General features: G+C 31.4%; 1 protein-coding gene across 4 annotated transcripts in view; it reads left to right on the top strand.

Moving 5' to 3' along the window:
- Positions 1-13,637, top strand: part of sdk (sidekick cell adhesion molecule) — a 339,884-nt gene that overhangs the window by 270,774 nt on the left and 55,473 nt on the right. For all 4 annotated transcript variants that reach the window (XM_065510391.1, XM_065510392.1, XM_065510389.1 and 1 more), the window contains exons 3-5: positions 2,954-3,130; positions 9,698-10,445; positions 11,846-11,973. In XM_065510391.1, coding sequence (XP_065366463.1) covers positions 2,954-3,130; positions 9,698-10,445; positions 11,846-11,973 — 1,053 coding nt within the window. The remainder of the gene's footprint in view (positions 1-2,953; positions 3,131-9,697; positions 10,446-11,845; positions 11,974-13,637) is intronic.

The raw sequence follows: 13,637 nt of genomic DNA, 5'->3' as shown, positions 1-13,637 counted from the left end.
TTCTTTTGCCGCAACTGCATATTGCTTGCCATACCAAGAACTTTCTGGGAAATTTTGTCTGCTTTTGGGTCCTAAACTTTTCTTCAACATTCCCTCGAGCATCAGCAACATAAAATTTTTGACCTGGAAGTTGCGAAAAATCTGCCAGAACATACGTTTCGTCATCCATTATGCAGCAAGAATATTTTTTTATAAAACTTGACTTCAATTTCCGTGCTCTGTTTTTGGCCTCTAAATTTTTAGTAGCGTTCCTGTCAGGAACTTTTTGAGCCTTGTATGTTTTTAAACCTGCATTAGCTTTAACTTTTCGTACCAAATAGTCCGAGCACTGAGCTAACCGGGCTGCTTTCCTACCGGATGTGTTGGGAGCTCTTTTGAAAATGCGTTCTATTTTTTTGGCTTTAGAAACATCATGTGGACCATTCCTTCTACCTGAACCAGGTTTTCTATCAACTGACAAGTTCTCCCGGTACTGTTTAATAACATTGGAAACAGTTTGACGGCAGACCTTTGTATGCTTGGCCAACTTTTTGTAAGACCAAGTTGGGTTTTGTTGAAAATATTTAATAATTTCAGTACGCACTTTTTTCTGGTCACTCATTTTAATCAGATTAACAAAAAAATTAATATAATTGACATTACACATAATAACTGACATGTTTTTCAAAGGTAACTTGATCAAAAAAAAATTCAAATAATACTTGGGTTAAAAAATGTAATGAAAAACGTGTGTTAAGAATTTTTCGATCTCACTCCTTAATCCTGCCAACATGTTTGATTTATCCACTAATCCCTTTCAGGTATAACAACCCTAAACGTAACACCAAAGTTGGTGACATGTATATGGTACTGCAATACTAGGATCATTCCCAAAGATGCCTAGAATGCGTATGTATCCAACCAGATCACCCGGCATTAGACGGGATATCCCCGGTAATCTGGATGCACTCCTTCCTCTATTATCAATATATGTAAGGGTGGGCTGTATAGGATTGCACCCAAAGCATGGGTGGAGCAGATCCTCATGGAATCAGTAATATAAATGCAGATGAGGCTATGAGGCTAGACCTAATCAAGTAGTGATCTCGCAGTCATCTGTTCCACTTTATTCCACCATGCCAAGGCGGCACATGTTATTATTGGCCTTATCGCTGTAATAAAAGACCATCAAATCATCTTTGGTTTTAACCCCTACCTTTTACCAAAAAGGCGCTTGTAGAAAAGTGAGAATTCCAATTGAGAGTCCTATCGAGTGCAACCCCAAGATATTTTACCTCTAGATGATCCATTGAATGTAGGATATATGAGTCTAATAACTCTCTATTTGGTCAACCCTCTTTCCAAGCACCACTTGGTGGTTATATTCAGAGCAGTCTGCATCCTATCCAATATCGTTACGTCATCCCACCCAGTAACAGAAATTATTAATTCGTCAGCGTAACCATATGTACGGAATCCCAAGTTCTTCCAGTATTTAATCGATAACCAGAGTCCACAATACAGGCGATAATACACCACCTTCTGAACATCCCCTAGTTGCTCGTATGGTTATGGATGACCCTCCTAAGTCTAACTTAATAACCCTCTATGACAGCATTTCCAAAATTCATTTCCTTATAGTGTATGGAACCCCTTTTCTATGGAGTGCTAGATCAATAGCACCGTATGACGTATTGTCGTAGGCCCCCTGAATGTCAGTCACCGTAGATTTACCAGGTTGATACGCAAACTGAAAACGGTGTATTGGATTCATCAAAAGATAGGCATCCCTTATAGTTTCTCCATCGTTTTCAAGAAAAACGAGCTGAGACTAATTGGTCTATACGACTTTGGCAGTTGTTCATATTTGCCCCCAGCCTTAGGTATAAAGACCACTTTAACCTCTCGCCACATGGCAAGCCAGTAGACTTGGAAAAACTCCATATGTTCATGTGTTGCAATGGCATAACTTAACAATGTGTTTGAGTTGGCATAGCAAAACACAATTTCTTTTTTTTTAGTGGTCACAACATAGCAGATCCTAAAATATTTGTTTACAACAATTTATAAAAGTATTTCGTCAAATGCGACACCAATCCGTGATAAATTTCCGGACTTATATTAAAAATTTCGAGTGTGTTATATCAATATTTCAATAAACAAACTCTTATGTGTTTATGTTTTTGATAAATAAATTACTCTGTATTATCCCACCCTAATAAAGTAGAAACAAAATTTCACTAAATATTCCTTTTTTTATCACTTCTATCTGCTGTTGAAAAAAAACTTCGCATTGGTTTTTAAGCATAATTTGTGTGGATTACAATAAGAGAGATTATGAAAAAAATATACAGCGCAAACAAGTAAACAACAGCCTAATGTCTAATAAATTCAATAAATACATGTCAGCGTATATTCTTTTTTTTTGTTCTACCTTCCGGATATAAATGTTTTTCGTTTTTCCCCAGCGCAAAACATAAACAAGCCAGAGAACTTAAACAGTTTTAAAAAATGCACATACACGTTTTGCTAAAATTATTGCAGATGTTTTGTTTGGTTTGCAAAAACAAAAAAAAAGAAATAGCACACAGTTCGATTTCCTCTAAATATGTACAAACATAAATATTTTGAATTGAAATTCTATTCATTGAGAATGGGAAATAGATGTATTGTATATTGTTGCTACATCAATTGTATAAATGAAAAAATACTTACAAACTATCTAACATTAGTTATTGTTACTGACATGAGAGTCCAGTGACTTCTTATTTACCAACAAACTTTCAACTATATGTAACTATAAAATAGCAACTATATTTTGCAAATATAAATATTCCTGCTGCTGTACTTGCAGTACTTTAACTTTTTTGCTTTTTTTTGTATTCTTAATTTAATTTTTTTACTTATTTTTTTTGTTTTTGTTTACTTTCCTTTATTTATATTTAATAATATTTCCTTTTCTTTTTCATTGCAGGTTATCCACAACCTCAATATCGCTGGTTAAAGAATGGTATACCCGTTGGTGATTTTTCATCCAGTCAGTATCTACGTATATTGAATACACAACGGGAGGATGCCGGCAGTTATAAATGCATTGCTAAAAATGATGCCGGCTCAATATTTAGTGAAAAAATTGATGTTGTCGTTGCCCGTAAGTATGATGATGATGTTGTTGTAGTTGTTTTTTAACATATGTTTTTTTAATATTATTTTTCAAATTCATACATTTAAAGATATTTTTATAAATATTTATGAATATTGAGGGGAAAAAGAGTTTATTTATGCATGCAGGAATTGCATGCATTAAGTTCAAGGATTAAATGAATATTTAAAAGCATTTAAGGGGACATTTGTCTACCCTACACCATAAGTTTTGTATATCGGTTTTGTAAATTCCACAAAATTAAGATATTACTCAGCTATGATCTATAAAATACAATAATCTATGTTTTTATCCAAAATTATTGCCCAGAACAATAAGATATGAAATTTTCGTGAAATTTGTTTATCAACAACAAATTAAAACAAAAATTTTAAAAAAGCCAAAGAAAGCTCGATTAAAGATACATTTTTCTTTTTATTTTATTTATATTCTAGTGTCGGGTTCTTGTATCTAAATAATCGTTTGTCAACAGTACTCAGCTAAAACGATTAGCTGAAAATTTTAATTCAGATTAAAATTTAGTAGATTTAACTAAAAGACTTATTGCATATAATAATCACACTAAACGTTTTATTTTGATTAATTTCAAACTGTGTCTCGTTCGCTATCTTAAGTGCATCTTTTCTCGATAACAAATGTATTATTTTGAACGCATCTTTTGTTGTGGAAAAAGTATGCCGAAAGAAGGAACAATACTATTACAATTATACTAAAACTGGAGAAATTTGAGCCTTATGCAGAAAATCCATTACCTGGCTTCGTTAAAAAGTTAAAGTTATTATAGCACTATATAAGAAGAATTTCAAACCAAGTTGTTAGTTAATAAAGGAAAACGGTATTTTTGGTGTTCCTTGAGTGGGGATCAAGAAAATCAATTCTTCACCTTTTTTTTGTAAGTTGTCTAATAATACTCAATTTAAATCCTCTTCAAATGATTTTATCTCAGATGAGGAGGTAAAAGGCTAAAAGATAAGATACTGTTTGCACCAGTATGTACATTAGGCTGGGTCGATTTGTATGGACGATCAAAAAGTAAAAAATCGTATAGCAGAAGCGCAATCTACGGAAAATTCTATGAAAGTTTCCTGAAGAAACCATTGGTCTAAAATCAAATCCTATCTGGCGCATTTCGTCATTTATCCAATAAAAAAACTATTAAAAAAATAAATACTGAAATATCATTGGATAAAAGACGAAATTCGCAAGATAGGATTTGATTTTAGACCTACGGTTTCTTGGGGAAAATTTCTTAGAATTTTCTGCAGAATGCGTTTCTGCTATACGATTTTTTGTGAAAAAAATCGACCCACCCTAATGTACATACTTTATTGTTATTTTTTCTTATATAATTTACTCATGCAAGTATTTTATGCTTTTTAGAACTAATAAAATAAATAGCTAAATAAAAAAATTTTCTTTCAATTGCAAAGACATAATTATGTACGTTCCTTTCTTATAATTTTCGGGATTTTAGATTTCCCGATTCTTTACCAAATCCCGAAGCCCGGGATTTTCAAAAATCAGTCCCGATTAGCACTCTAATTTCAACATAACAACCATCAATGAAAAATCACAATATTTTACTTTAGTTTAAAAAGTCTTTGTTCCGATTGTCGCGTACTTGATCCTGGTAACGCACATATAAAGTCTAAATTATCACTAAACTAAAAATTAAAATTTCATAAATAGCAAACATATTCAAAAAAACAATAAGTTCAGAAAAAGCTCAGAAAAAATCTATAACTAATAAAAAAAACGAATTTCAAATTCGAAGATTCACAAAAAAAAAAATTACAAAAATATTTAAAATTTAATAATATTTTTTTAATAAAATCGTTATTTTCACAAAACTTTCTTCCGAATATAAAGGTTTAAGTTTCGATCCGACTTTGGGTCAAGTTATCGTTAATAGCCCACACTAATATTGTCTCCCGAATCAGTTTGTGACAGAAAATAATTCAGCGTTTTTGAATGTCAATTCTTAAAAAAATATTCAAAATTAAATTCGTAATTTATAAACAATATAAACAATAATGTTTAATATAAAATTAAAACAAAGAATTCTTATTATTAAATTCAATCAAATAGGACCTGTACACAAATTTAATTTTTTCTTAATTATTTGATTAAAGAATTTATATGCTTAATTCCTTAGCACTTCATTCCTTTGAGAATTCATTCTTTTTAGAATTTGTTGCTTTAGTTTAAATCCATTTTATTAGATTAGTAAAATTTATTGAATGATTGAATTTTTCTTTAATTCAAATCTATTGCAAATACGGGTTAGAAAATTGTTTTCAATTCATTTTATTTAGAAAATGATTTAAAACAAAAACAAATTGAATGAAGAACAAATTCAATTTGGTATAAATTAGAATGAACAACAATTTTAACTTGAATTAAATGAATTTTATTCAATAGTGAATGAATTCTATTCAAATAAAAGTATTTGAATGAAGAGGCTAAAAAGTATTTGTTTTGTTGTATGTATGCTTTTATGGAATCAATTGCTGACATTTTGTGAATTAAGTTTAAATTTAATTAACTAATTAATTCCAAGCTCTGCTTTGTGCTCAAATAGCACAAACCACATGACTGACTTGTCCAAGTTCGTATTTGCACAAATGATTTGCGACAAATATTTATTTCCAAATTTTAATACACTATAAAGAAATTTAAAAACCTCTACACCTTAAGACATTAATGCATATTTCCAGAAATGTCCCATGTGCTAACAAGCCTTAATACAAAGAATATAAAAGAAATCTTACTTCATAAAAATAAAAAGGGGATTTACGGTGGGTTATACTGACGAAAACAAATAATAAAAATAAGTATATAATTTTCGTTACGAGATATTGTGGCAAACATGAAATGCTGCTTAACAGGCTGTTAAAATTATTGTATGAATTACAGTAGAAAGAAAAATCATTAAAATAAATATAAAAAGTATTGATATCAAATAAAATTTATATCAAGAACATTAAATTTGAAATGTTTGCCATTCAAAAAAAAAATCAAACGTGTGAACTAAGGCACTTTTAAAGTGCCCAACACAATACTTTAATTGCATCATGGCCTTAATACATACGTTACTAATATACGAGCAAATAAAACATATGTAAACTAACAAAACGCACTTTTCTGACATTCCCATAAATTTTCATTTCGTTTCTTCTTTCAAATTTCCCATAAAACTCCACCCCGCCTTTAAGAAACATTTATAAAATAATTTGTGACATTTATTAAGTGTCACTTAATTAAACAATTTTCCTCTGGCAGTGCAATGACAACAACAAAATAGACACTGTCAGTTATTTAAGAAAAAAAAAACACAGACAGACTACCCATGGTTTCTTTATTTTAAATTAAACAACGGAATGTCTTCTAATTTAAAAAGCCAGTATAAAAGACGAAGCTCTAAAATTTCAATACAATTTTATGAAGCTAAAACTTTAACCTACAACAAATTACAATAAATAAGAAAAACTGCAAAAAGAAAGAATGAGAATGAAAATTGTTTGTGGAAAGAGGTCGAGTAATAAGACACAAAAGTCTTAAATGACTACAACTTCGACGATTAACAATTAAGTGGCAGTTACTTAAATTAATTAGTACACTTGTCCATTCATACTGATACAATAAAATACAAAACGACACAGTATGTAGCTCGGTATGTAGTATATAAGATACAGTTTGATTGTGTTTGTTTAAATGTAATAATGTGTTTCTTTTTAATACAAGTGTGAGTACTTTAACTCTTGTAAAGTCTTTGTGGTTGAGGCTGAGATAAAAAAGAGTGTATTCTTTGAATATTTCCACCAAAAAATTGAATATTAAATATATTTTTAAGTTTACGAGATCAATTAGAGAAATAAACAGGATTTCATTATCGAATTTTGTACTAACGCGTCATATGAGGGAAGTTTTGCTTTACTTCTTTAATTTGAACAAGTAAGAGAGCTATATTCGGCTGTGCCGAATCTTATATACCCTGCACCAAATTATACTTCAAAATAAAAAGTGTAAATATTTTTAGGTAACCACATTTTGTTTCCAAACTTTTTTTTTAATTTTTTGGAAAAACAAATTTTGGAATTGTTTTTTTTTAAATTTTTTTTCTTTTAAATTTAAATTTTCTTTTGGTTTTTTAATTTTTATTTTTAATATTTAGCGAAAAAAAAAAACTTTTGGTGAAAAAAAAATTCGGGTTAAAAAATATTTTTTCCGATTTTGACCCATTGTTTTGACCCAAACTTACTATGTTCTTATATACGTCGTTGCAAAGGTCTTTGAAATATCTATCATTAGATATCCATATTGTCTATATTAATGACTTAGTAATCTAGATATAGGTCAAAAATAGGGTAAAAATCGAGTTTGTCCTGGTTTTTTCCTTATATCTCAGCCATTTGTGAACCGATTTTAAATAGGAAGAATTCCGGAGATATTGATGTATGAATCGTGTATGTAAGTTATTTGAGGGCTTCGGAAAGTTGATTTCAACAGACAGACAGTTCGAATCCGCTATATATAAGGATCCAGAATATACATACATATATACTTTATAGGGTCGGAAAATTATATTGTGGAAATTACAAACGGAATAACAAACTTATAAACCGATTGCTCACCAAAGCTTATGGTGAATGTGTTCCATCGGTTTCAACGTGCGAGAAAGGGTTTGTTCGGTTCAGAAGTGGTGATTTTGGCACGGAAAACAAAGTTTGAAAACCAAGAATTGGAGGCATTACTCCATGAAGATTGTTGTCAAACTCAACAAGAGCTTGCAAAATCATGGGGAGCTACTCGAGCAGCGATTTCAAAACGTTTGCGAGCAGCAGAATTCATTCAAAAGCAGGGAAATTGGGTAACATATGAATTGAAGCGGAGATACTTTGAAAGACGATCTTTCATGTCCGAAATTATGCTTGAACGCTATAAAAGAAAATCATCTTTGCTCTGAATCATTACGAAGCGTAAGAGATCGTACGTGAAGCCCGGCAAACCAGCCGAATCAAGACCTAAGCCAAAAATCCATAGCGCTAATGCTCTGTATTTGGGGGGGAAAAAGAATATATTATGAGTTGCTGAAATCTGCCCAGACTATCACAGGCAATCTGTGCCGAACTAATTCGTTTGAAGTGAGCATTGACCGAAAAACTCACAGACATGAAACTGTAACATTCCATCATGACAACACGCAGAGAAAAAATATAGTTGTGCAGTTTACTGTAACCATTTCAATATTGTTAGAAGTTTTTTAACAATATTATAGTCACAGTAACTATTTACATAATTGTGGTAACCATTATATGGTTAATTTACGATTGTATCAACCATATATATGGTTACAGTAAACAAGTATATGTTTGTGACAACCATAGTTATGATGAATAATTTTATCATAATATGTTGTTCTCAGATTATGATATCCATAAGCCCAGAGCAACATAATAAGGTAAGTCCTTCATCATATGAATGGTTGTCACAAACATATACTTGTTTACTGCAACCATAAATATGGTTGATGAAATCATGAGAATTGTAAATTAACCATATTATGGTTACCACAATCATGTAAATAGATACTGTGACTATAATATTGTTGAAAAAAACTTCTAACAATATTGAAATGGTTACTAAACATGCACAAATATATTTTTTCTCTGCGTGAACACTCCGCCACATTTATCAATACATGTTAAAAACCATTTAGAATAAAGTGATTGGTAAATTTTTCCTCACCCGCTTTATAGTCCAGTCCTTGCACCGTCCGACAAGTATTTGTTTCGATCGAAGCAGAACGCTCTCTCTGGGATACGCTTCACTTTCGAACAGAGTATCCGATATTGGTTTGATTCGTTCTTGGCCTGAAAAGTTGAGCAGTTCTTTTCGCGCGGAATCCATTGGAAAAGGTGGGCAATACTTGTACAAATGTTTCAAAATAAAAGCTAAACATTTTCAAAAATCTTGCATTTTTGAAAATTAATCTGATAGAAATATCTACAATAGAATTTTTAGACAAGTCAAATTAAAGATTTTCTCTACTACATATTCCCCAATGAATTAATTCCTTAAAATTCTGCTGGTACTGAATTGAATTGTATATATTTAGTACATGCATTGCGTGAGAGTAGGCATTTCGAAGATTATAAAAAAAAACACAGTCACACACACACACAAAATGATTCCTTAAATATGGAATTGAATGGTGGGGTCGGTAGTTGGGGCAGGCAGAGGACTTGTTGACTGACAAACTGTTTGTATGCTTTATACATATTTTTTTACATAAACATGACTTTACCAAGCGATATGTATGAAAGGCAATAAAAAAGAACGAATTTTTTGTTACAAACGTAAATAAATGAATAAATAAAATGAACGAGGCAGCCAGCGAATGAATAAATGTTACTGTGCCAATGGTTACAACTCAAATAATAAATGCCTATAATTTCTTAATTTATGTATAACATTTTTGTTTTTTATTTTTTTGGTGTATGTGTTGTATTTCAATTTTATCCTTTATTTTTCACTTTATTATTATTGTTGCAGATATGGGCACATTTAATAATATAACAGAAGGCCGTTTAACAGTAGTTTCTGGCCATCCAGCCATATTTGATTTGCCTGCCATTGACTCAACACCAATACCTTCTGTGATGTGGCAAACCGTTGAGGGTCCCTTAAATTATGACATTAAATATGCCTTCACAAAAGCCAATCAATTGATAATACTCAGCACAGATGAAGTTGATCGCCGGGCATATCGTGCACGTGCCATAAACACCCAATTGGGCAAGGAGGAGAACAGTGCCTTTATACACTTGAATGTGAGCGGTGATCCATACATTGAGGTGCCACCGGAAATTATTGTACATCCGCAGGACATGAAATTGAAACGTGGCGAACAAGTTGCTGAACTGCAGTGCATTGCCAATGCACGGCCATTGCATGAATTGGAAACGTTATGGTTTAAAGATGGCATACCAATTGAAAATGCCGAAATTGCTCATACACTCAACGATCCATGGAATCGTTCGTTGGCCTTATTGTCAGTTAATCTAACACATTCCGGTGAATATTCGTGCCAAGTGCGTTTACGTAGCGGTGGCTATAAGATTTTAACGGCAAAAGCAAAGATTGAAATCTTGGAGCCGCCTTCATTTTTCACACAGATGCGACAGGAAACATTTGGTGATTTGGGTGCATTGGTGACACTGCCTTGTGATATTATTGGAGATCCACAACCGGTAGTGACCTGGTTTAGAAATGCTGAACCAGTTGATTATCAACATGACAAGTAAGTAAACGTTTATTTGGTAACTAGTGTGTATGTTTTTGTTTTGGCAGATTGCAGGTCTTCGAAAGAATGAATTGTATGAAAAACATATATTTTACATATTAACCAAGGCAAACAATACCCAACAGAAACTTGAATTCCAAATCATGTTTATTAGCATTATTGTAAAAAAATGTATATAAAATTTTTGTATAAAATTTCAACTTTTAACTTTGATAGACTCCAAACCATAGCAAATTTAACGAGTAAGAGCGTTATATTCGGCTGCGCCGATTCTTGTATACATCAAATTCAAGTAGCTAGCTCCTTTTGTTTGGGCCCTATCGTATTATTACATTTTTACCTTTTAAAAACGGTGGTTTATTTTCTTTAAATAAACCGGATACTTTTGATTGCAAATAACAGCAGTTAAATAGTTAAGCAGTTAATAGTCACTATGTGTTTTTAATACACACACTTAAATTACACTTTATAATGTACAAGAATGCAGTTGATGTTAACTCTAACAGCGCCTATAATAAACTCACAACTTTTACAGCCCACCTTAAGGCAGTTAATTTGTCTTTACTTAACGCTGCTTCAAACTAGACTGATGTTCTCACGGCCAATTTATATACACTGCATTAACATCTAGATACTTCTTCAATGTTCCATTTCTACAATAATCTTAACGGACAAAACTAGTATATTCGAAATCCACAGCTTTCAATGTTAGCAGCTTAAACATTTAGTGTTGCCATATTTACAAACAATGCTAATAATTGCGAACTTAGTTCACATCCATACTGTGAAAAATTAGCTGTAAAACATTTGAGTTTGATGATGAAAGGGAAAAGAGGAATGGAAAAGGGTACTCTGTTTCATGTACATGAAGTTTTGTTGTTGTTCTGTTCAGAAATGTCAAAAACTGAACTGTGTGTACACGAATGCAGTTTCAAAAGAGAATTTAAAAATGTTTTGCAGCAAATGTTCCACAGTGTGGACCGGGACTTAGCAACATTGTTGATAAGAAGAAGCTTCTACTGATGGACATGTTTATAAACATGATGAATGTTGCAGGCAGTCGTTACAGACCATTAAATTAAAATCGCTAATGCAAGTTCGTAACAGTATTTTCAACAGACAGACGGACGGAAACATCTAGATCGTCATAGAATCTTATATGGACCCAGATTATATATATTTTTTGGTTCTACGACGAATATTTCGATATGCTACAAACAGAATGACAAATAGTTAATAACGTATTATCACAGAGAACTCGTGTTCCAAATTTCAAAAAATATGGAAGTGTTAAGTTACGAAACTGGTCGAAAAATTGTGTGTCCTCCCAAGTATTTTTAATAACGTTAAATTAAAACAATTTCCACATTTTATTTTAATCGTTTTATTCCTTTTAGATTTTCCCTAACAGATGATAATTCTCTGCACATAAAACGACTTGGCATCGATGATTCAGCAATGTTTCAGTGTTTGGCTGTTAATGAGGCTGGTGAGAAATCTGCCTACACCTGGTTAAGAGTTAAAAGTAAGTAAATCTTAACATAATTTACATTTACAATAATACCTCTTTATATATTTTTTTGTTTGCTAACGTTATATGTTAACCGCTTTAATAATGTATTATTATGGTATTAACAACAACACTCATTTACCAACTTCTCTATTCTATTCCTATATTAATATGAATTTTAAACACCAAAAAAAAAAACTAAAAATGCTTATAGCTGCAAACATATTGTATCCGTATAATAATGGTCTGGATAATAATACTAATAATCTTCATAGATCCGCTACTAATTACAAACAAAAAACCGCAAAAAACATTAAACGTTTCATTATTACGGCAAGAGTACCAACAACAACAGCAACTATTAGAACAGCAAAATCTCATAAATTTAACGAACATTTTGCGGTGTTGTATGCTAAAGCTAAAACATCATTATCATTATTATCGCCAACAACAACAACAACACCGACAACATCATCATCATTATTATCTTCAGCCGCATACACATCCTCATCAGCTTCTACTAGTGGCACAATTAGGGATTTTGTTGTTGTTGTTGATAATAGTAACAACTACAAAAACAACAACAATAACAACGACAGTAATCATAATATTGCATACGTTAGTAATTTATTAAAACGTATTAAACGCCTGGCCCAACCGCGTATATTACGTGTCAAATCTTCACATGCTGCTGGCATGGGTTCAGGATATAATAGACGCAACAAGGAATTTCGCTTTGGTAAATGTTTGATAATCATTATGGTATTAAAAAAAAATTAATTCCCACTGTTTTTTTTTTTTGTTTTGTTTAGCTTACTGTTCGTTTCATAGCTTTGTTTAGTTTTGCACAGTAGTTTTAATACACCTACATACGTATTTTAGTTCACATATTTGAAATTACACTGTATATATGAATGGCTCAATTGCCAAAATAATTAACTCCATTATATAAGTAGAGAGAAGTGGTCAAAGGGAGTAAGATGTTTAGTAGGTACTTATTTTTGAAAGAAATATCTTTACAATCCCAATAAGCATTCTTACTGGAATTCAAGCCTTGAATTATAGTCAAGCAATTGAATTACTGTTGCATTACATAAATTCAAGCCATATGTTTTTTTCTTGAAAAATATTTAATTTTTTCAAATATTTTTTAAGTTTAAAACATAATTACATTTGCATTTAAGTCAAATTCCAACAAAATGTTCAAGAGCTTGAATTTTTGGGGGTTTGGTGCTTACTGGGAATATAAACATTTAGAATCATTCAAGGGCATCGACGTTTAAATTAATGAATATGCAAATGTAAGAGTTAATTGGTTTGGCAAATGAAGCATTCATATGTAGTTCACATGTGATTTCTTCAAAGTGCTAAATTTTTTAATAGATTATTATACTTTTATTACCCTTTTGGTTTAGTTTAGAAATGCAATTTTAATTATCACTGTATTATTTAATCGTACACAACTAAACAAACAAAAACTCAAATGTTTGCAAAATTATGTTATTTTCATTTGAACATAATTCTCAAAGGTTTCTCAAATCAGAGATATGAATTTCATGTTTGAATTTAACTTGAGGTTGATTAAAAAAAACAAAAACTCATACTTTATAACCCAATAAGCATTTTTACTGGCATTCAAGTTGAAAGCAAATCTAATTCAAGCCTTGAATTATAGTCAA

The sequence above is a fragment of the Calliphora vicina genome, chromosome 4 (assembly GCF_958450345.1).
Source record: "Calliphora vicina chromosome 4, idCalVici1.1, whole genome shotgun sequence".
Lineage (NCBI taxonomy): Eukaryota > Metazoa > Arthropoda > Insecta > Diptera > Calliphoridae > Calliphora > Calliphora vicina.
This window is presented reverse-complemented; position numbering and strand designations above follow the sequence as displayed.